Here is a 25737-nt window from a genome sequence, read left to right on the forward strand (position 1 = left end):
GAAACTAAAACAATGTCAGAATTATAATGGTAGTGAATGGAACAAAATTCTGATTGTGTCTGAGTCGTTGTTGTTAATTTGTGTGAAACTGATTCATACTTGTTTATGTAACCGTAGAGCAAAGCATTCCAGCAATGTGATCCGTGTTCATGCAAACAGGCAGTGGGAACAGCAGCATTTATCAATTTAAGCTCTGAAAAGAGCACTGATTGCATTTTCGGTATTTCATCATTTGATTGTACTCAAATAACCATTGACCAAATTTTACATCCTCTTAACAGTCCATTACACTCCAAATATTTGTTATCCATATCATGCACCATAGTGACGCACTTGACAAAGTGTGAGAAAATGGCTCTTAAATGTTCAGTTTGAGGAAGACTAAAAAAAAGTCACCTCATGGGCAGCTTAACATAATTTTTCATAGTGCCAAAGGCGAATATAAGATGACGGAGAACACAATAAGTTGAGAACTGCTTTTTGACCCTCAGAGTATCTCTCTTGCACTTTCTGTCTTCTAATTCTAGATTTAGTGAGGACTGGAGGGGTTTTTATCTCACAGTCCGCTCTTATTCCAGTGGGAATCTCATCATGGGAATAGCATGGCAGGCTATTGTGCTTTATTGTGCAAGGAGAGGCAGTAGAGAGACGGAGGGGCCCTCAGAGATGCCTTGATGTTTTCCATATTAAACTGAAGAGAAAAATACTTAAGCTATTACTGGTGCAATGAGTAATTCTTTAATATCAAAATGACAGTTCAAGTAGATAATCCTGAAAGCTGTGACATATCCTTGTCTGCTGGTCTGAGATTTTATCCCGACAGCCTTATCTCTTCTGCCTTCGATTTCTCATTTTCCCTTTAACCCACCTACACATTCTTCTAATCATTTCCCATCCTTTTTCTTTTCCCCAGCACCACCCTTTTGCCTTTGGCCCTCTCACTAATACCCCATCCTCTAAAACCTCCTTTATTCTGCCTCAATTCCTATAGAGAGCCAAATGGCTGTGGGCATTTACATTCGCATTAAAGTGAGTATAAGATGTGGGGAGAAGTGTAAAATGCTTCATTCTCTCAATGAGCCATAAGATGTAGTAATAAAAACAACTTTTGCAGTTGTTATGTGCTTTTTTCGCTGTCAAGTGAAGAGAAAAAGCTGTATTTGAAGTTCAGATTAGTCTTTAGGGAGTCCCACCTCTTGGGACTGTTAACCTTTAGCCATTCAGCCATAAAGCAAGAGAGTTCCATTAAAATACATAATGCATGAAGTGCAGAGATTGCAGGCCATTGATCAGCACTTGAATAAATTGAGTTGAAATCCTATTAACATACCCAGGTACAGATAAAGTGAGATGAATAAAGTGCAGTGTAACACCTGCACAATTAGCCACCATCAGCCACTGTTTTATGATTTTAGAGGTGGCCGAGCAAACTGAAAGTAATTTGAACTTAATAAATTGAAATTTAAGATAATTTTGGGTTACTACTTGGGTTACCTCTCATTTATGTTTTTGTATTTTTTAGCTTGCATTTTTATAGCCCAAAAGAAAAAAAAAGAAAAACATTTGACATAGTGTTTCAAATATAATCAGAAAGAACTTCCCTCAATCTTAACTCCTTGTTTCTACAAGGAGAGGCTATTATTATGAATACTACTAGAATCACCTCCATTACTGCAGAAAAAATAACTAAGATGTTTTCAAATTATTCAATTTTAAAAGTAATTCAGGTCATGAGTTTTAGAAAGCTGCACCTGTAACTATTTAAAACATGTGAAAAAAAATCATCTTTTTTTTTACCAAGCAGAAAAGCAGAAAGAGATCCACTTTTGATTAGAACCCAGTTATACAATATATAACCTGAGCTTATGTTCCAGTGGGTACATTTTAAAACTAATTCATCATTCTTCAAAAGTCAGAGAGGGTTTGAGAAATCCAAGCATTTTTAAGAATTAAATTGTATAAAACATGTTCTAAAAGAGCAAAAGTAAGATACATAGTAGCAGCACTTGTTCAGGGTTCCAAGCTAACGGACATGAGTAGATGCACCATAATGCAGGGGCAGGGTGGGGCCATTTTACAAAACATATTGGAACTTCACACCAGACGTTCTTTCATTCAGACCATATTTTTATTTTATTTCTTTTGTTAAATTCTTTTATTTTAAAATGTAATTCAAAGATTATTGTACTGCTGCTTGTTGAGAGGTTTAAACGCTGCTCTTTGTTTGTTATATCTACTATATATTTTTACCAATGAAGTTCTGTTAAATGGAAAAACAAAATGAACAGTTCATACCAGAATTATTTTTTAAGTAAACCTAACTCCAAGGTCGGTGGACTCAATACCTTAACCACATTTTATATCTTTGGTTTATCCCTTGCCCTGATGGTTAACCTTAATCCTTACATTGGTGGATGAGAAACCTATACCTATGGTAACTGGATATAATATGACTTCATTAAACTCCTGCTGGGATCAACTTCTGATATTTGACTATAAAAGCAGTGTGTTATGACCTGCCTTTGCAGTTTGTGCAGTGCAATGATCATTGCATGGCTGTTCACCGACTCCTTGTTCAGCAGGGAACCCTATGGTAATTGTTTGGTTGTTTTCATTGTTTTTCTTTACTGCCTAAATGTTGGAATAATCAGACAAAGCAGCCTCGTTGAAAAATGAAACTGTCCCTCAGATAAGAAATATCAGACCCCTCAATAACTGGGCTAATATGAAGGACCATACATTTTGGTTTTTACCTCCCAAGTCATCTGTCTTACACTAAGAATCTTAGTATTGATTCATTTTTTAATGATTTTACATTAAAAGGCATAAGTCACGCAAACTACTGAATTTTTTTTTTCCTGTCATATTAAAACTGAAATCTATTTTGATAACAGCTCCTATTTTTAAGATAGGTTAGGTATTCACTTTTAAGACATGCACCTTTTAAATATTTTAATGAAAAGCTTTTCAAAGGGTTGAAATTCCTAAAAGCTACATGAGCTACATAACTTTAAACTGACATTTTTAACGGAAAAGTTAATTGACTATATTTCAATGCTACCTTGAGGTTATGAAATAAAATTCCTGTTCATATTAGGTGAAGAGACTTATGTCTATTAAGTTTTATACATAAGATGAACAGAATGACACAAAGCTTGAAAAGAATTTGACATTAGGACATTTTTGAAAATGTGTCTTGGAATATAACAGTGGCTTTGGTTTAAAGACTGTTTGAAAATGAATCCCTGACATTTTCACCTTTGAAAACATTCTCCAAACAACACTGGTTGCATCTAGATGACTAAGACCTTTAGAATATACCTTCTACATAATCCATAATTTTTGAAAATTTATAATTTCTGAAATTGTATTTACAAAAGTGTACTTTACAAAAGTGTTTTACTAAAGCTAGCAGCCATATTTTCCATTATTTTGGGCATAACAACACCAAAATATGGCCATTACTGTAGCACAATATTTATTAGGGGGATGGCTCTGAACATTTAACCTGTGAAAATTGTTCAGATCCTTCCTTCAACAAAGAGTCCATCCACTAAGTACTTTCTCTCTAATCAGCATGTTTTTGGGGATAGATTTCCACCCTAGTAACTTAACTGAGTAGTGGCTCTTGCAAGGTAAAAATATGGCCCAGGAAATCTACCCTGTCCTCTCGTAACATTTCCTGCAGTAGGAAAAAGGCTTAAAAAGGTTTAATTTTATTCTGTATGCCAATCATTATAAAAAAAAATGGGTTGCATAAATTCAATCTGATCATCTTTATTTTATCCACTCTTTTTCCTGTGTACAAAGCTACATTGGAGAATAAATCAAGGGCACACATTCCCCTGTTTTCATCTCTGTTTAAGTAAAATGTCTTGGCTTTATTGTTTTTGATTAGACATTGTGTGTTGGCCTATGGCTGTGTGTGAAAAGTTGCTATGAGACATTCATGAGCGCCGTTCGGCTCAGCGGATTGTGGTTTCCAAGGCACCGTTGAGTCAAAGCGACAGGCTGCTTCAAATGTGGTAACAAAGATGTGTCCCTCCCCCTTTTCAACACCTACATGCAGGCTTTCAAGCCCACCCCCTTTTAACACAATTTTGGGCTCCCACTTGTCAGGTAGCTTCGGTTTCTCTGCATACATGCCACTCTATTAAGTCTTTTATTTGAGAGAAATACAAATAATTTATTTATTTTTATCTAGTTTCTGTTGTATCCTTATCTCATAAAATCCTTTTTATATTCAGATTAGAATAATTAATTCAGCATGTGCTTTCAGATTAGGTGCTGTGGCTCTGTCATCCGACCCCATGTGGACTTGGAGATGACCCAAATTAGACCATATTTCCTCCTCCAAAAACCCACCTCCCCCTCTTCCTCCTTACTTCCCCTGTCCACCACATTAAGCCCTCATCCCTCCCCCCTTTTCTCATCTTCCGGTGCCATGTCAGACTCAGTACAACAATGCCAGAGAATGCCTGCCAATGGTTAGCAGCTCCTTAATGAAATAGTAATTGTGACTAGGACTCGCCTGCCTCGCTTGCTTTCCTGTCCTGTCCTGTTTTATCGCGCTGCACAGACAGGAGTCTACTGAGTTCCAACTCTGTAATTTCATTAATGCTCAGTGTTGCACCTCTGCGTATAGTTTGTTTTCATTACAGCTTTACATTAGGCATGATTGCTTTAGTAAGTCCTCTGCCTCATTACTCAAGGTCTTGATATTTTAAGAAATGCTGTGGATATTAGGTTTAGCACATGTGCCAGCAAGCTACTTTTGCTGTTCTTACATTTTACAGAAGTCTATTGATCTCACTTAAATTGATAAAATAAAAATAGATTTAAGTCTAGAATTTTTTGTTTTGTGGCTGTAGAAACAACTCAGAAAGCCTTAAGCGGGTGAATTGTTTAAGATCTATCAGATAGATCAGGATGTATCATTTATTCATCGCTGGGAGTCTATTAAGGGCATGCAATTGTATGCTCCATTACTGAACACAGGGGCCTAGACTGCTGACCAAGCTCATCTAATGAAAATAAATGTACTTCTTGCAGCCTGAAGAAAAGAAATGCACTACACTAGAGTGAACACTCTAATGTTGTTCTGTACAAAATATCTAGATCTAAAAATGCATTGAAATGAATAAGAATATAATTAAATACAGTAAAACAAATTTAATTCAAGAAGGAATACTTCACAGAGTGATACATATTATGAACTTTTTTATTTACTTAATTCACTGATTATGATGATTATTATTTAAATTAAATATAAGATATTATTAAACATCTTAGATAAAGACCTAAAATAAAGTTTTTAAGAGTATTAAAATCTTAGCTACAGGAAAAAGGAAAAATGTTGTCAGATGCAAAGGGTATTGTATAGTGTATGGGCTTAATGCTTTGTTTAGACCCTTTAGCAAGAGTAGTTGCATCAATCAAGGATGGAAGGAAGGTAATCAGTTGCTCTGCTAGTATCTTAAGGGAGCTTAGGTTGCTTTAATATAAGACTAACATAAGATGTCTGTCATCTTCATCTTGACAATGCATTACAGATTTTCCCAGGGGTTGAGCTCAACCATAGAAATAACATTGTCTGTAAAACTGACATTGCTACTTTGACCAAAGTCTATATCTGTGGCGTTTTCTCATTGAACCTCCCCTTTAAATTTTATAAAACAACTGGTCAAATATGCATTGTGAAAATTTATGAACGTAGTCATTAATCTGCATTAAACGCATGCTGAAATCCCTTGCTTTCATGAATATCTTGTTCATTAATCAGCTGTTGAGCCCACTCTTGTACACAAACTCCCTTCTGCTCTGGAACAGCAGCAGCGCAGCCTGTCAGTCTCTATGAGAAATCCCTGTTGAGGCATGAGCCTCCATACATTGAAGCAGCCAGCAAGAAAGGAGGGTACTGATTGGATAACACGCGAAGATTTGTCACTTCCAGCGAGGTTAAGTTTGTTATGGGGTCTTTGGAGCAGAGGCAGACTAGGGGTGGTTCATGAAATTGACTGCTTGATGCTGATTGGAAGAACAGATTGAAATATTTGACTGACAGTGTCCAGACAGAGGAGAGGTTTTCCTCCTGAAACTTAGATGAGAGGAAAAAAGCAATGATTCAGTCGCAATACTCGACTTGTGCTGAACTCTTTCTGTGGTTTCTGCAGTTTATTATGTCAGAGCATAGCAATGTGTTTGATGTGTTTCAGCATTTGTTCATGCAATGTGTTACAATTTGATTTAATTAACACCACTGAGTCTTCCCTGTTTCAGAGACCAGCAGTCGCCACAGGTCTAAAGGTGTCAAGTAATTTACTAAAATTAAATCAGCATATCAAAAAGATTTTTAACAGAGGGAAAGACAAGGTATTTTAAATTGTCCAGACGACTTTTGATTTGAGATAACATCCCAGGGATCTCATCCAAACTTTTGAACAAGCTATGCTTTAAAAACATCCCAAAGCTGCTATTATTTCAGTTACTTGCGCACCTTTTATTTCAATTTTTTCTCCTTCCACTCAAAGATTCAATAATTTGCCTTGGATAAAAGCTTTTGTAGCAATCTTTTTCTTTTCAGGTTTACATTTCTACTGTCAAGTCTGCAAGTATGTTGATATGATTATGTATTGCGTATCCTGGGACCTTTTCTAAATTAAAGAGTTCATTTCATGTAATTCTTTTTTTCTTCAAAAACATGTATACTAAGCCATATCATAGATAAACACTAAGTAGGAGAGAGTGTGTTATTCATTATTAATGTTACTGGATGGCTTTTTGAATCTTCTAAAGCATTGTTGCCATTTATTTTACTTTCATCACGGCACAAATTAGGTTAATTGTACCTTTTCCTAAGTGACCATGTTGCACTAACACCAGTTTTAACATTTGATCCTGAAACATTGGCAGAGAATATTTAGTGAGCCCAGATTAGAGAATCTCCGCTGAGGGATTTGATGAATACACCTCTATATTCGATTAGAGACCCTGCTCCTGATGAGTGTAATCCATCATCTTGTAAGTAGCAAAAATTTATGACAGTTCAGTTTCTGAATTCCTTTCATGAGTGATGACATTTTCAGGTTTTAAAAGTGGTTTAATAAAAACCTAAGGTAAGAAACAGATGTAGGTTTTACAGGGTCGCATATTTTGTGACTATGTACTAGAGCTTTATTTGTCGCCATGACACAGATTGAAAATGCTCCAGTCTCAATTTAAAACGCCTCTTTTCTGTTTTCTTCTTTTTGTTTCTTCATTTCACCTTTGAGCCTTTCTACTACGGGCAAAACTAAGCATGTGGCAGATCCATTTTATCGAGGAAATTCAAAGATAAAACACAAATAAAGCTGGGTGTTTTGTTGGATGTTTTACCACTTTAGTTCACGTTAGGAGATGACAACTTCTTTGAAGTGGATTTTTTCCCCCCATGGTGTCGCTGCTGTGTAAACCTATGAAGCAAGTCTTCTTACTGGGCACCGAGGGACCAGGCTGATCAGCCTCTAAGCACAAATGTTTTGTTTTTGTTGTTTGTGTCACATTTCTGTCAGGTGTGGCAGCTCATCAAGCTGAAGTAATGAGGCCATGTTCCATGATAGTCGACAGAACTCGTTTGATATTTATGTGACCATATGCTTTTCTTTTGCTGCAAAGTTTCTTCTTTTTACAAGAGATTTTTTAATATTTCTGTGTATCATTTGAGGAAGAATCAATATTTCTTACCATTAATTGGCCTAAAATATTCACTAAAAGCAATGAGAAAACAAATTCTAGCAAAACTATATCTACTTGAAACAGCATATGTAGGGATGTACATACATACATTCTAGAAAATATTTATGATACATCCTAAGAAAAATACAATTGCCTTTTCTGTTTAAATCAACAAGATCACTTTACAATCTTAGGGAAACGATCTTGTGGATGGGAAAATCAGTGTAGAAGCTTAATGGTAACCATTGAAATAGTACTAGTCTACCAGTTATTATGGCTGATGGATTTTAAATGAAGTTGAAGAATTGCAAGTGCGACTCCTTCAAATATTCTATTCACTTTGTGTGATGTACTGATGCCACAGCAACTAATCTGCCCCTCATCATGAGTATTCCTCTTCTGTTGCGAATTTAGGACAAATGGTGCTTACTTTGATATCTTTGGTAATTGGGAGAAATTAGATCATTTTTGATGCTGTCAACCATAAAACTTGTTAAAATAAACAAGTATAAATTTCAGCTATAAATGAGGGTTTCAAGGAGCTTCTTTTTTGGCTAATAAAAAAAAAATGGTTTCATCCTATATGACAGTTTGGGCAGATGTGTAAAACTATTACACCGGGGTGTTTCAAACTGGACAATTCCAAATACACATCAGAACTGACTTTAGGATATCTTAACCAGACTGACATTAGGCTTTTAGACTGGCTCCCTGTCTAAAAATTTGCGAGTGTAGGTCTGTAGCAGGAATCTGCACAATTTAAATTAACTTCAAATAGTAGATTATTTAAACAGGTAAATTAAATATTAAAAATCTAAATCTTTACAACTTGCTAAGAACAATAATTACCAGATATTATTTGGGGATCCTGTGTATGTATAAAAGACAATTCACAGTAAATGAAGCCTAATTTCCAAACCTGTCATTTGAAGCCCAAGATGAATCTGCTGTTCATGCCAGTAATAACTGTATGTAAACTATTGACTGGCACTGCGAATGATAAACGGTGATGAAGCTTTCTAAAGCTTTCACAAAGCCTGTAACTCAAATGGCATGGGCTGAGCAGCAGATTTATTTGAGCGCATCAAAAAGCTAAATGCATATTTTGGATAAACTTTGTATGCTTCCTGCACAGACAACAGCTTGACAGTTGGTTTCAAAGACTGTCTGAGCACCTGAAGGTGTGCAAGGAGGTGTTCAAAGAAGGAGAGAAACACTAAAGTTGTTCACCCATGCGTATCACATTGTTCTTGTTCTTATTAATCCCCAGTGGACATCTGTGAAGCACTTAAAACAGACTTTAGCTTGCGCCTTCTAACTTGCATCAATAAGACAAGTCAAGCTAGACAGTAGAACAAATCATGACATTAACACCTTCAATGCTAATAGGCATGGGTTATGTTTTACACTTTTGTCTGTAGTGTAAAATTGACATTAGGTAACAGGCAGAGAAAATGTGGTGCAGTTGCTGAAAATTGGGCTCCTGTATTGTAATGAACCACAGCACTCTAATCTATACTCTCATATGTTGAGATGAAATGTCTTCAATAACTGGCCAAAGTGATTGAACTCCCTCTCGCCTTCCCATTATAATGACATCTCTATGTGCCTCACCTATATTTTAAGTAACAGTCCATTTGAATCGGATTTCCTTCATTTTGGTGCACATGTCACATAAAAACTTAATTAACTCCCCTTCCACCATCTTGAGGAGTGCAGTGTGATTGGAATGCCAATGACACAGTGTGGAGCTGTGGCTAGAGCTCTTGCAGAAGCACGATGTGCTAAAATCATGCTAATTTAAATAATTGATATCACACATAGTGCGTTTGAATAAATATTTAAATAAATAAATAACACCTCTGGTTCATAGCTTGGGTTTCTCATTAGCAGGCAAACTGTGCTGCTCCGATCTCAGGAATGAAAGTTGAGTGAAGCAATTGCAATAATTACAGCAGAGAGAGAAATGTGTGTGTGCGTGCAGCAGGAAGGGTATTGGGTCCTCACGGAAGGCAATAAGGAAGGAGGCGCTGGAGGTCTACAGGTGCGTCTGATTGAGGGTAATCTGGGTATCCCCCTTTTTTATCTCTGCAAAAAGCTCTGCTGCTCCTGCATGCCTTGGGCACCGGTGGCTGCCTGGCATAATGAGCTCCACAGCCACACAGTAGAAGATGCCCCGCAGGACAGTCCCTACAGAGCCATAATGAGCACTCCAGTGTACCAATTCATACTCCCCACCAAGGGGCCCCAAAGCCTGCCTTCCATCAGACATGGGTGGGCACAGCTTGTTTGCCAGACCCTCTGCAGCCACCATCCACTTCAGCTCCCTTTCTGGAGTAATAGCATATCTCTTCTGGATTCAGCCTGGTGTCCCTACATGTGCAGTTGGAGGCATGGCGTAAAGCCTCTGCTTGGCATCAATCACTACATCTGGAGAGAAGTGCAAGGCAAAGGGTGCAATGGGGACCTGAGCTGCCGAGAAGGCGGGCAAGCACAGGACACTAGGATGGAGTGTCGGGTGAAGAGGGAGGACAGCTCAAGTTGCTGGAGATGAGAAAAAGGTAAATGATGATAGAGGGATGGAGAGAGTGAGATAACTGACAGGTTGAGTGAATGCGAGACAGCCAGCACAAGATAAATTGTACAATGAGGGAGCTGTACAGTTACAGTAGAAGAGAGAAAAAGGAGTGGAGGGAAACAGAGATGACTATCTGGGTTTAATGAGATCTATGGAGGGGGAAGAGGGAAAATGAGGAGGGCATGGAGAGAGAGTCAGAGGTAAGAAGAAACAGTGAAAGAAGGGCCCTTTTTCTAAACAGCAGCCCCTCAGCTGGTACTGGGGTGGATCTGTGTGTTTAACTGCACCACTGAGCTTTTGCTCTCTTAAACAACTTGGGGGTGGTTGAGAGGAGTGTTGGGCCGGACCATAGAGAAACACTTTGAAGCTCTCTCATGCTGCGAGACACTCTATTGGATTTAGAAAGACTGTTTTTCAAATATAAAACAATATATACTGAGAGATAAAAGCAATATAAATGAAAATTTCTAATTTTGAAATAAGCACGGACTTGCATTATCTAAGCAGTGAGTGCTAAGGATCAATATTATTAACATTTTCTGCACGCCTCTATGCAGATAACGAGAAGGCAATCACGAACGTGGTGCAACAGCATTCAACAGGATTAATTGGCACCTTTAATTGTGATCATGAGGAGTTTTCTTGGCAATGACAGATTCAATCTTTTTCCCTTGTTTGCTTTAGAAAATGTTATGTTTGCCCATATTTTCTTTATCCTTTTTCTGGATGTGGCTCTCTGTGTGTGAGTGTGTATGTGTGAGTTCTTAGCCTCTTATGAAGTCAGGAGGTAACAAAAGGTACTCATCATTTTTCATCCCTGCTGCATTTATTCTACTGTAGAAAAGCAGGCAGCTGGTGCAACCAGGTTTTTTTGTGTCTTTTTCAGTCCACCCAACAAATGTTGTAGAATCTCTTCTAAACTGAAACATTTGCATGTTTTCAATTCAGGCCCACAGTCATCTGAAAAGACTACCATTTTGTGAAGAAATACACTCAGTAGAAATCACTCTGCAGGACTATACGGTGATGCAGAACCGATACAGAAAAAAAATTAGAGCATTTTTTTATACTAAACTCCTGACATATGTCTCAAAAAGGATTAGCATGGTGGAATGCATTGGACACTCCTATTTTGAATGCAGTGTTTTTTAGTGTTTTTAATAAATTTGCATTGGTTTTCTTCTAGAATAAAATCTATGTGGAGCCAAAAATTTGTGTGTGCAGGAAATGTCTCCATCTGGGAAAAAGGATTACATTATTGTTATTATCTACTGAGGGATTAAGGGTTTGTCTCAATTTGTCTCAGGGAGTAGTTTTGAGCTACAAAAACAAGTAAATCAACCCCGTGTAACAATATTCTGCAGCAAATAAAAACAAAAAGATAAGGCATATACATATCTAATATAGAAAATATGTATGAAGAATTTACCACGTCAACATTTATCTCAGTGATAATATTTCTGTTGGAGTTATCTAAATAAATTTCCCACCTGCTTGTATTAACAACCAAATTGTGATGTTTAAATGAAGTTTTGCAAACAAAGGTGGCATGACCAAGGAATAATGAACAGGGTAAGGATGGTAATGAAAAACTGTATGAAAAGACTGGTTTTATACCTTGCTTAAATATATTTTTGACCCATACATCCACATTAATCATCATCAGATGTTGGTCTCTTCTATGCATAATGAACTTCAGGTTTTTCTAGATTTCAAATTATCCAGCTTGAAGATTCTCAACAATTATTAATGACAGACTGCAAATATATCCAGCCTGACAGAGCCCAATATCACAACCTTCCTCAATCCAAACCCCACAGTTTTTATTTTAGGAGGGAAGTCTTTCTCTGTTTCTCTGAAGTGCCTTCTCTACTCTTGAAATAATACATAAGATGACATTGACAGGTAAATTATTTGGTCTCATCTGGCTATCTATTTTTTCCTAATGTCTTTTCAGTTTCTCCTACTTTAAAAATGCTACAACAAACTTATTGTTAAGCAGTGGAGGCTTGCGCAGTGATAAGTCTTTGAGACCATAGCGACCAGTTTACTGCAGTATTTATTGTTTTCCTTCCTTTCTTAGAATATTGTGGATGTTTTCTAGTATGTCCTTTCCATTTCCAAATTATGGCCTCTTTTTGTTCACCTCAACATTCAGAAACTCAGAAAGAAATGTCAGAATCACAGGTATGTTTGCAAATATTTTGTTGCATTCTTGAGAGATTATTTTCTCCTTTACCATTTTATCATGTTGTGCAGCCTTTTTATTAGCCATCTATTAGGACTAAACTTAATACATTTTATTTGAACTAATAGGGAGCAGCACACATAGTGACACATTTTAACGTTTTCTTTTTTGATATATCTTTTTGAACCTCATTTTGTTGATCTGTTCTTTGCTTTTTTCACAATTTTACATGAATATGTTTATTTTTTATCATGTTTTTTTTAATCCTCATGTTTTTATTAAGTAGGTTTACCAACATCTGGTTTAAATTTGAAACATTGTAAAAATACAGACAAAAACATACATGTACATTGATAATGTTAATTTTCCCCAACTTTATGTAAATGTTTGTAAGTGACTTGTAGAGTTTAAAAAAACAAACTGTAAATTTTTTATTGTACACAACAATAATAATGCACAGTTTTTTATGTTTCTGAGGTCTGCATAAGTCTAAATTCTACATAATATATGTTTCATTAGTTGTTTCTGCCTGTGTCATTTAGCTTCAGCGCTGGATAAACAGACAGGACACCATAACAGAGCACTGCCCAGAGGCGCAATTGACCTTTGGGGTTCTGATCTCTTAATGTGTTTCTCTATGTTGGTGCTGATAAAAACCCTCCTCTGCCTCAGTCCAAATCCATAAAGCTCATTCCAAAGATGTTGGTAATGCAGAGTGGGAGACACAAATATCCTCCTCATTCCATGGTCATAACCTCTGTCTCTGCCATCGATTGCTCTAATAGGTGTTTAGCAGGCCTTGCATGTACCTTGGTTTGATAGCCCCTTGATGCTCCAGCATTTTCTTTTTACCGTGGAAAGGATTTGTCTGGAGGAGGCAGAGAGAAAATAAATGTTTTTATATATTTATTTAGAGAGATGTCCAAAGGGTGTTTTGATTGGAATTTCTAATTAAACTGCTCCCTTGTTCACATATTTTGGACATTTCGGAACAGAAGTAAATAGTACTTTACTATACAGTTCATCATAGGGGTAATCTGTGTAAGTTATACACATGGGGGATGTTGCCCCTATGTCCTAAACTAGACTCCAGGGTTCCATGTTAATCTTTAGTAAGCCATTGTGCAAGTCAAAATTATATGGTCTGGAAGGTTATACAATTATTTCTGTTTTCCCACCTTAACAAAACATTGTCAAGTTTGTAATAGAAATAAAATATTTTTTCCTTAGTGAATCATGTCCTTTACATATCTTTACTGGAACTGAATCTGGTAAAAAAAAAAAAAAAGTACAATTAAATATATGCTGTGTGTTTTTAAGCTAATCTGTTGTTGATAACCAAAACTCAGATATCATTATAATGGTAAAACAGCAGCCTTTTTCCCCTTGAGTGTTAAGATAGCATCTCTATCTCAGATGATAAATGTGACCTCTGTGAAAACAGAGATAAAAACAGACTGCCACATGCACAATATACTTAGAGTTGTGGCACATTTCCAACATATATTGTTGTATGGTTAAGTGCGATAGTCTGTCCTTATTTTATGTTTACCATTTTAAGCCGTTACTTTAATAATCATTGCAAAAAAAAAAAAGCATAAATACAATAAAAAATTATGGCTTCATTCTAAACCCTCATAGATTACAATTGTACTTAATAAGGACCTGGGTTAATTTCCTCACTTACCTGCTGTCTTAGCATCATGTGTTTTCAACTGTTTTTGTTTTTGGAGTTACTAGTACTTGGCCAAAAATTCTCTCTCCGTTGAGCTTTCATCCCCCCTAGTGAGATTATTTCTGCTTGCATAGTAGCTGTGCCCCTGATAAATGTTTACATAGCTAAACCCACTATCTGTCTACATGTCCTGGTTCATGTGTGGCCCTAACTCTCATGGCTGGGGTTTGGTTTGGGCCTCTCTCCCTGCTACTAGTGTGGAACAAATTCCTGTCACAGTAAGGACCACAGGGGAAAAGGCGCACAGCTGGTTTGATTGGACTCTGCACTAAATCGCCTATGTCCCTGCCATCAGCACACAAGAAGCAGTCACAGACATGCCCGTACAAGAGAAACTGATTGAAGATTTCTAGATTCATTCCCAATCAAAATCTGAAGGGTGTTCAGACAGATAAAAGTCTGATGTCATTTTGTGAGATGAGTATCGATGTATAACAAGAAAAGCTAAGCTAGATGTTTAGTGTGCTGCTGTGGGCTCTAATTTGTCACAGAAATTGAACAGGACCTTCTTAGAGAGACTAAAAGCTGAATTGTAAATAAAGAAAAGGTCTGTGGTCATGAATTGTAGGGACAAATACATTTACTTTAGAGGAAATTCTATTTGCCATGCCTGGTTAACTTGCAGGGATACAGAGATTCAGCATCCGTGCTTTGAGGTGCAGGGCCAGACCAAGGCTGAATAGAGCAGATTTTGATATGAAGCCAAATTGCATCTCATCATCTCTGACAGCACCATCTTTCTTAATTGTCTCCAAATTGAGCATAATCTTTCAGACTTAACTAATGACCCGAAAATAACAAAACTACATTAAACAAACTTTGGATAAAATGTTTAAAAATGTGAAAGCTGTAAATAAATTACAAAAATATGATTATTTCCCTGACTTTCCCATCTGTACCTTAGAGTCCAGTTATGTACAGATGAGAGGGCCAAGTTTAACGACTATTATAAGGTACATAAAAGTACATTGGTAGAAACATTTATGAAGAAAATTCTACTACAGCTGCAGTCTATACTTGCACAAAAATCAATAGTAAAAAAGTAAGTATTTGAGGTATATTATATTTAACATTTCAAATACAAAACTAGGACAGCACCTATTTCTGAGTATATTAATTATTTATTTATTTATTTATTTATTTATTTATTTATTTATTTATTGTCAGTTACATTCACATGAACTAAAGTTAAATACTGTACTTATTACATGTTTTATGTAAAAAATATATTAGTAGGATTGTATTTATAAAACAGATACTTGTCTTTCTATGAAAAAGCAGTTAGTAATGTACTGCTAATCAAAATTTGGATGTGCTTTACATTCTGTTAAACAACTAGCAAAATAACTCTAGTTACTTCTAAATAAAAAGTAAGTTGTTGTTAGGGAACAAAACCGATTTGACACTAACCTGATCAGACATAGTTTTGGTTGATGATGTAGGATTTATTCTGCAAAAGTGAATGTGGCCTTGTCTTTACCAAAACTTAATGGCTTCTCAGTCTGATGGTCCAAAGTGATCTGCTATCAAATCCTAAAACAAGGAGGGGGATGGTTTAATTTTGCAACAGCCCTGTGTTGCCATTTTTTCATGGGCACTACTGGAAGTTATACGGTCTTGCTTTAAAACAGAAATAGTGAGGTGGTGACTGCAATGTTCTGCTGCTTTCTGCCCTTCAGAAGAATGTGTAGAATATTAAATACAAACCTCTGGTATGACAGCATCTCTTTGGGTTATCAGAGGTGAACTTTAGAAGTGTAAACAGAAAAGTCATATCAGAGTAACCGTATCTTTCTGCTTCTTACTTATCAACATACAGATACACGGAGAGAACACTCAAACATACACTCTTAATCTGTTTTGATACAGACATGCATTCTCATGCAATCTATCTTCTGCAACACACAACCGAGTCTAAATGTGGCACATGCACACACAAAGCTAATGTTTCCACAAAGTAGATGAGCCGTATTCTGTAACAAATCAAAAGCATCCGCACTTCTTCTAGGGCCGTGGAGGCGTGTATCAGCCGGCGAAAATGCCGGCTTTTGGTCCCAGGGTGGCTTGTGTAACACTTGGCCTACTCCCTTGCCACTGCCTGGATCAGAAAGGCCCACTGCTATCATCTTGGCGCCGGCAGCGCTGGGGCTGGTCTCGGAATGACAAATTGGTTAGAGGGAGTGAGCTAAGAGAGGAGGCCAAGAATCATACTTTGAAGAGAGAAATGCAATCCCGCTTTTTGACAAGCATGGCACATTATATGGTCAAGTGTACAAGTCTGACTCCCATCATGCAGAATGATCCAGATCCCAAAGACACTTAAAATGAGGCAAGGCTCTCTCTTCAGAACAATGCCAAAGTATTTATCTTAGAAAGTCACCCAAACTATGATAGGATTAGAAAGCTTTTCATCAGGCGCTCTCTTGTTACATGGCCTCAATTTGTGTCAAACTGCTATTTCTCTCCAAAGTATTTGAAAAATAATTATATTCTTGTATATATTTTAATATAATATTAAAATATATAATTTTTTTTTTTTTTTTGTACAAAAAGTCATTACCCGGGCTGCTCAGTGAAGCAGTTGGTAGCATTGCTGGTCTGCAGCAAGAAGATTCTGGGTTCGATTCCCGGCCTGGGGTCTTTCTACATGGAGTTTGCATGTTCTCCCTGAGCATGCCTGGGTTCTCTCCGGGTACACCGGCTTCCTCCCACAGTCCAAAAACATGACTGTTAGGTTAATTGGCTTCTCTAAATTCTCCTTAGGTGTGAGTGTATTTGTAAATGGTTGTTTGTCCTGTTTGTCTCTGTGTTGCTCTGTGATGGATTGGTGACCTGTCCAGATTGTACCCCGCCTCTCGCCTATAGACAGCTGGAGATAGGCACCGGCACCTCTCGCGACAGTGATTGGGATAAGCGTGACTGAAAATTGATTGATGGATGAAAGTCATTACCATTTAAAATTGGCTCTTAAAAGCTCACATGCCCCCTGTTATAAGTCCTATAATTTAAGACTTTTAGGTACTTATATGCTGTACAATTAAACAAAAAATGGCATACAAGCACCAATTGTTTAAATAAACTGTTTGACAAAATGGATGCAATCTTCCCCATCTCCATTTATATATATATATATATATATATATATATATATATATATATATATAATTGGATTTATTTATTGCTGAATCTGGTATTTTGTTAGGCCTTATCAGTTTCATACATCACAAACTAACATTCGGAATACTTTTTCAGAGCCCGGTGCTTGATCAGCAGATATAATCACCTAAAATTACCACACAAAAGTATTCATATTATATTACTAGAGCTACTGCTGTCTCTTCTCTATTGGCATGAAAAATATGTTGTGCTTTCTCACACTCTTTTTTTCACATTTCAGTTTTTTTCTAAACCTCACCTGGGTATTGCTGACTCAATAGGCTTCATAGTAACTGACTAGGCCCCTTTAACCCTTTTATTATCTTACTCAGCAGAAAATTGATTTATCTAATTTACCATTTGTAACATCATGTAGAGAAAAAAAGGCTTAGAAAACCTAAAGAAAAAACAATTGAACAAGCAGTCTACGGAAACCGTACCCTACTCTCCCGGATCAAGACAGTTCCTGGTTAATGCTCTGCAGGTGCCAGTTAGCTTCATTTTTTGGTGTCTCACAAGGTGCCCTTTTTCACCAATTCATCATCTGCCCCAAAAAATGTCTGTACCAGCCACTGTACAGGTTACTTCACCTATGTTGTTTTTTTTTTCTACTGAATTAGATTTACTATGTTATTTTTTTGTTTTGCTGTTAAGCTGTCAAAATGGATGTCATTATTAAAGTGGAAAAGCTCAGAGATTAATTATCATGGTTGTAATTTATTTTTTACCTGCCAAAACATGTTATTTTAACAGTGGCTTTTTAGAGCTACTGCAAAACAATACAATAATAAAAAAAAAAATCTAGAATCCCTTAAAAATGCTTGATTATACACAAAACATTAAGAAAAGAACCAAGCATCAAATGCAACAAGTGACATACACATGCACAAGTTTTGTTTTGTATATATTGATACACTAATGGGTTCTGCAATGTTGTTTTTTTGCCTTTTCTGAAATTATAAAAACATTCCTTAAGCAAGAAGTTGAGCAGCTGTATCCTATAGGCAATAAAAGTAGTATTAAGCTGCCTTGTAAAATAAAATAAAATCCCCATACAACAAAATCCTTCTCTAGTTAATCCAGACAGACATACTGCATTTAAAAAAAAAGCAATCATTTGGACAAGAGGCTGTTCCAAAACACAGAAATATGAGGGGAAAAAAATATCTCTGGTATACAAGGAATTTTAATGGGGTTGACAGTGACCATCTGCTTATCATTGTAGATGTACAGGATCTTATGCTACTTAGGGAGCACATATTCAGTTCATTTTACACCAAAGATACTTCAAATTCTCATAAATTGTTCTGTTAGACATTTTTCTTAGTTTTTCAGTAGGTCTGGTCAAATACAAGTTTCTTCTGTGTCTTTGAGACTCCACCCTCATACAAAAATGTGCCTTTTCTGTGCCAAATCAGTCATGACATTGCAGTGATGCAATGCAAGGTCTGCAAACTTGCCATGTCAGAAGCACACACACAAGAACCTGGACCAGTCACATTCCCTCTCTCAGCACCTCCAGAATTGAGTTTGAGGTCGTAGAGTATTTTACTTTTGTTGTCAAATTGCTTTGTAAATGAGGCCCACCCTGGCAGAATTTCAAAGCACTTGTGCTACATATGCAGCTTCCTCCAGGCACTGGTTTCTGAACCTTTATCATTCTGTATGCATATGCACAGTATTGCATTAAGAGCACATGGAAGACTAGATAAACATGGCAAGCTCGGAGTAAGATGGAAGCCAGTATGCTTATGTCTTGTCAGCATGTCTGTGTTGATTTTGTGTTCCCCGACATGACTGACATGGTCTATCTAATAACATGGCAGGTAGACAGTATAGAAGCCTTGTAGCAATCTACCCATTAAAATGATATTCAATCATTTTTTGATGGGTTTCTTTTTTGTATTTTTTTTATTGCCTGAAACCACACCTTATAATGATTGGAGGTCCAGACGCCATTCACCTTGAAATGTTTTGTTGCTTGGAGACTAGTCGGAAGAATTGTTGTGATGTGTTACATTTTTACCTTGGCAATGACAATAATATGAGGCGATTCTATGACAACTATATAGAATATTTTTTTTATGATGCTCTCTTAATTTCAACCATGCATCTCCGTGCTCACATGTTTCAAGAATAGGCATTTATTTTGCATAACACTAATCCATGCTGCTACAATTAAATCTCTAAAAAAACTATTTAATGATAATTATGGTTTCACTAAAACATTGCAAGATTGTTCCAGGCTTAGAAACTGCTAATGAACAACAGCGGGGTATACTTTAAACTGCAGTGGGGACAAAAGAACCTGCAACCAATGTCTTTCAAAGGCAAATAATGAGCAGTGATGTCACTGTCTTTAAACTCCAAACAACTTTGTCATGAGCCAAAAAGAAAATGGGCATTATGTGTTCTGTCTGAGATGGTTAACATTTTCAAAGATTTTTATGAATACATTACAAGGATAAATAAATACTTCTTGACATCAAACTTCTTCACCCAGTGTTCGCATCCTGCCAAGCACATGTAAGATTTATTTTGTTTATCACAGTGTTAAAAAAGAAGTGTACAGTATGTGTGTTATGCTTGTTATAGTCTGTATTTTCACTGCCTATCAAGGACTATTCTCACATTGTAAAAAAAAAAAAAAAAGCAAGGGGAAATCCATTGAGAGGGATGGAGACAGGAAGCACGAGAAAGAGAATATATTTGGAGCTATATTCTGTAGATCAAAAACATGGCAGTCACATGATCAAAGGCATTTGATAATCCTTGAACTACATTGCTCCTTTAATCCTACTCAGAGAACTGTGTTTTATCAGGTGGGGTGAGGAGGGGGTAGAAGTGCAATGGCGGGGTAGTAAATGAACCCAAAAAAACAGTAAGTAACTGGTAGGAATACAGTTTAGAGAATTCAGTGCTGAACTTTAGCACAGGCTGAAGAAGATCACAGTATAAAGCCTCCTTCTACATGCAGAAAATGGAAGCTGAGTCAATGGGGTGAGGAGCACAAATGTGTCACAACTCCCTGTCCACTCAGATCTGAATGGTGCTCTTGTTTCTGTTTCATGAGGTTTCTTGGGGAATCAATGAATGTTACTACACTATATGTTACATCTGCCACACAAACATGTGTTGGGACTATAGATGTAGAATTCACAATATGTACAATTATTAATAACCCTCAAAAGGATGTGTATAAAAGCCTTAAAATAAGTATGTTTAATGGAAAACTGTTGAGAATCTTTGTTGCTGTTGGATGTCATTTTTAGAGGCAAGAATAGTTAATAATAACAATGAATGATAACTCTGGAGGAGCTTTAGAGATCCACAGCTCAGGTAAGAAAATGTGTTCATAAGGAAATTATTACCCTATTTTCTGGACAATAGAGCGCACCTCACTATAAGCTGTGCCCACTAAATCTAAAAAAAAAAAAACTGGAAACGTTTATATATACATATAAATATAAGCCGCACTGGGTTATAAGCTGCTGATATCTGGTGAACTATCCCCCATCAAACCTGTAGGGGGAGCTCTACATATAGCCCCTGGAGTAGGGACAAGGAAGCCTGCTACTGTAGCTCCTCTTAGCTTGTTGGCTCACAGCAAAAAGAGCTTCTACTGAAAGATGGGGCTCTGTCACTACCCGATCCGTCCCGGGTGTCCATACATAATGTAATTATGTTATGGAAATTACTTGTTTCTATCCTTAACTCACTAACGAATGCTAATACACATCTGTAAAAAAATGCTTTATGAATTTTGTGAGACAATTTTTATGCTTTTTACATTTTCTGCGTTAAACTGCTTCTCTAACGTGCTCAGAGCAGTCCGGCGAAATATGACTAAACCATCTTTACCTGCATTTTAGTTGTTTCTTTCTTTAGATTATGCACTATATAGCATAAGGTTAAAAGGAAATGAACACATACAACTCAAAAACACCAGATTTATGTGTGAAACCAAAGACGAAAAAGTTAGCTCCCGCAAGTGGCGTAGGATCCCATTTCCGCTGGAGATCGGGCAGAGACGGCTGATAAAAGAAATGATTTTTAAGGCATTTATTTTCTCAAGAAATACATTAACTTTTAACACATGTTTTAGTACGTTTATTATTTTTGGGATTATTATTTAGGTATTTTTAACAAAATAAAATCGAGGACGACTCGGAAGTATATGTGGATGCGCATGCGCAAATGAGCTGATGGTGCATACGCAGAACGGATTGTGCTTCTGGGACGGATGGGGTAGTGACAGGCTTTGCTGACTCTTAATTTCAGCTCTGCAGGAATTGAGCCCAGTCTCTTCATTGGTTTGACAGCATTAACAAGGCAAATAAACGTCAAAATGTGTGAATTGTTCTCTCTTGTGCCTGAGCTAGCATGATCTTGTGCTAAATGAAAATTAGTCCTTTACTCTTTCATTTCCAACTTTGACTTCCCTCTCTGCTGGTTTGGAAAAATCCACACAAAAGCCGCACCTTCATATAAGAGGACTGGATTAAAGCGAGGTAAAAAAAAAAAAAAAAAAGTAGCAGCGTATAGTCCAGAAAATATGGTATTTAGTATTTTATAAGTTAGTAAAAAGAAAAAATGCTGTTGATAGAAAGTCATTAGTAACAATTACAATTAAGAATCAAGATTCTTCACTGTCATTAATATTCAACATTACATTTTGTTGGGACATCTAGCCATAATGCATATGTAGCGTGCAGATAGAAATAAAAAAGACGAAAGAAAAGCCTCCTTAGACGACACCATTAAATACAAAACACCCTCAGAGGAGAATTACAAAATACAAAAATATCAAACACCCTTGACTCTTAGAAGAACTAACACAAACATTTGAAGAACATATACACATCTTTGGAATAAAAAATATGTACATGAAAATCTGACATGTTGTGCTAACATAAAGTGCAGTTTGTACTTTAGCTGATCGACGTTCTAGTTGGTAGGATTGGTTCTCTTTGGGTGTGTGATCGTGTCTCGGTGTGTCTTAGGATGGGTTGTCATGGCGACGATCTCGTAAACCTGTGTGGGCAATTTACCAGAAATATGCTACTTTTTGGGGGCTTATACTGTAGGTACTTGTAGAAACCAATGACTAGGCCCCATGATGAAAAGATCTCTTCCTTGAATGTGGGTTAGGTTTAGGACTGAGGTGTGAATTGATTTTAGGTTAGGTTGATGGTTATCTATGTGGTAGTAATGGTGACAGTAAATGTGTGAGTTAGCCATGGAAATGAATCCAACATAAATGGAAGTCATTATTAAGTCTCCACAAGGATAGTGTGACCAACATGTATGCGTTGCGTCTGTGAGTGTCTGACAACAGTGTCTCATTTGTTTTGAGGTAATTGTTGTTTCATATATTTCCTGATGGAAAGACACATCCTACAATCGCTGTATTCTTGTGTAAAAAGCAGAATAAGAAATGAGTGCTGTTTAGACAAATTTAAATAAATAAACTTTCCAATAAGTAAAAACTTGGTTGCTACAACATTATGTTTTCATTATGCTTTCTTCAACTGGGATAGAGAGAACTTGGCCACAGCTATTGAAAAACTGAAAGGACAGTTTTATAGGGCAAACCATTTAGATAGGCTATTGGAGGTTAGAATAGACTAAACAGCAGCACAGTCAAATGGGAAATCGACACCAAACATACAGCCAAAGGGGGGACTGATGCAAATAGAGGGCCACATTTTTAGATTTAAGTCTAACTATGCTAAAATTATGCCATACCTTAGTGTTGGTCCACCCTGTGAAATCCAACTAAAATACATTTTCATGGTTTTAATATAACCAGATAGGTAAAGAATACATATGCTTATCTAAAGGAAATTGTTAGAGTTCTTAATAATTAGGATGTATTTTTTAAGTGTCCCCCATTGAATCAATTAATCAATGTGTATAATATAAAGATGGCATTGCAGTTTATGGGCTGCAATTGTCTTTAATAGTAGGTATCAGGTTAAAGAAAAATAAATGAGGAAAGCAAAATATTTTTTTATTAAATCAGCATGTCTCCCAAAAGTCAGATAAAGAAACATCATGTTTCAGTTATCTTTCTATTTCCTCAGAAAATAAGTTTGTAATATATCACTGAATTTTGCTCTCTGTGCCCTTATCAAATTACAATAACCACCCGCAGCACTCTGAAAATACAAAAACATCAATATGCGGTGTAATCAAAAGCCCTGTATTGCAAGCTCTGTCAATAGTGTTTCTTTATCAGATGCTAAATGTCCCAGACCAAAGTTGAAAAGTGGCAGCTGTTTTTCGTTTTGTGCTCTTACTCTGGCTTGCTCTTCTGAATACACCACCTTCATTATATTATATTAATCATAGGATGAGTCATTCACTTTTTTCACAAAAAAACACATATAATAATAATGATTAATAATTAGCATCTGCAGGAGTATGATTTAGGAGGAAGGAGTGACAAAGGGAGGTGACGGAACAAAAGCTGACATTTTGCCTAGCTGAATGAACAAAATGGGATTCCTGTTACTTTTTCCATTGGTTTCTGATTAAACTGATTACATTTTCTTATTTTGCGACAGTTTATAAAACACTTTTTAAGATTTTCACAAGTGGTATATGTGTGGGTGCACTGTGTTATATTTAAGTTACTGATTAATATTCAGTTAAACATGCCACATGAACCGTATTTAAAAAACCCTTGGTCACTTGATAAATAATTGGATAACTATAAATTTTTCTTTCATCTTCGCTTGTATAAAAATATAGGAAGAAAGAACAATATATTATTTTGGAGGCAGTGCTTGCAGCCAATCTAAGTTGATTTTTTCTTGCTTTTCTGAGCAAAAAGCAGAAAAAGAACAATGTTCTTTAATTTCTTGTTTGTATTTCAAAAAAATACATACATCTAGTTGCCGTTTTTCAGATATCACGACTATAATACATCCTCAGAGGGGAATGTTTTGTCTGCTAATTCTATCGTTCCAAAAAGACCCATTTGTGCATCTATATTTTATACCAAGGCATTTATGCTGCACTGAAAGTATGCTTGTTTTTCCTTCTTTTTTTTATTCCGCTGCTGTGGCCAGCGAGGTGTTCTCCTCCTACGCTGCAATGAAATATAGATGTTAAGAGTCTGGAGAGTTGAGTGTCTCATCTGTCCTGGTGATACCATAAGGCAACCATTAATAGTGTCACAGCGCATCAGACATACCACAGGCACATAATTGGATATGAGGACATAACTGAAAGCACCTGCTTGGAAATCAACAGGGCCTTCCCAGGGGGTAGACCCTTAGTAGATTCCAAAAGACATTTTCCGAGCCCATCCACTTTCCTGCTGGGTTTTTGGCCTCATCCACCGCTCTTTTCATTTCTCACCCAGGTCAGTTTAAGAAGGCTTGTTGTTTACTCTTTTTTTTTTTTTGCAGTTTCTTTGTGAGTATGCAAATACTTTGGATCTTTGCATAATCACAAGCAGCAGGACCATCTGTTGTTGCCTTGTTGCCTTACCTTGTGTGTGCTTTTAATGGTGTTTTCTTGTGTCTAAGTGATGTATTGGCGTATTAACAATGTGATAATCATTTAACCTCAGAAACAGCTATCAGGAGCTTGTGCAAAAGTCCTGAACATATGCTCAGTAAAATCTTTTGACAAAGAAGGATTTATAATCCATGTGGAGCTATATACATATGGGGGTACTGGAAAACAAAGGCAAAAGCTGGGATTTATTAGAAGCATAGCAAAATGATCACGGATAGAAAACAGATTCTTTGGCTTGGGCAAAACAACAGGCCCAATTGCTATTACAATATTATTGAATGTAAATACATCAGATCCGAATCAAAAGTAAATTTATTTCTGTGATTCATTCAAAACAAGTTAAAATCGTCATCGAATTGACACGTTTTTAAGAATAAGCTACAAAGGACATTAATGACGAAGCTTGCTGTTCACAGGGCACTGTATCCAGGCGTATCATTGGAATATTTAGAGTAAGGTAAAAATCTGTTTTTAGCGGCGGCATTCAGGTTATTCTAAATCAAACCCAAGGTTGTGTTTGATTAAATGATTTAAATACTGTGCTTTACATGACACTATGAAAAGCTTTAGAACGTGATTAATAAGGAGAAGAGTGGAAGTCAAGAGTCACCATACGAAAGAATCTATCAGAAATGTTAAAAAGCAAGCCCAGAGACATACACTCTAACTTCTGTCACCAAAGATTTGCTTTAAGATGCACTCCACATGTACTTGATAATGTGTTTTTCTTGTAGAACCCGGGCCAGACACCAGAAAAGTCTTTTAACTCTACATCACCTATTTGTAAGGTAAGCTCCTGCTTTATTTCGGTCAAGGGTGAACATTTTTTTTATATGA

General features: G+C 36.6%; 1 protein-coding gene across 7 annotated transcripts in view; it reads left to right on the forward strand.

The window, feature by feature from the left end:
- LOC107085682 (protocadherin-11 X-linked-like) overlaps positions 1-25737 on the forward strand; it is a 176826-nt gene that overhangs the window by 41547 nt on the left and 109542 nt on the right. For 4 of the 7 annotated variants that reach the window (XM_015376155.1, XM_015376157.1, XM_015376158.1 and 1 more), the window contains exon 4: positions 25635-25688. The exons of the other annotated variants lie outside the window; for them this stretch is intronic. In XM_015376155.1, coding sequence (XP_015231641.1) covers positions 25635-25688 — 54 coding nt within the window. The remainder of the gene's footprint in view (positions 1-25634; positions 25689-25737) is intronic. 7 annotated transcript variants of the gene reach the window in all.

Source organism: Cyprinodon variegatus, unplaced genomic scaffold (assembly GCF_000732505.1).
Source record: "Cyprinodon variegatus isolate N-32 unplaced genomic scaffold, C_variegatus-1.0 Scaffold130, whole genome shotgun sequence".
Lineage (NCBI taxonomy): Eukaryota > Metazoa > Chordata > Actinopteri > Cyprinodontiformes > Cyprinodontidae > Cyprinodon > Cyprinodon variegatus.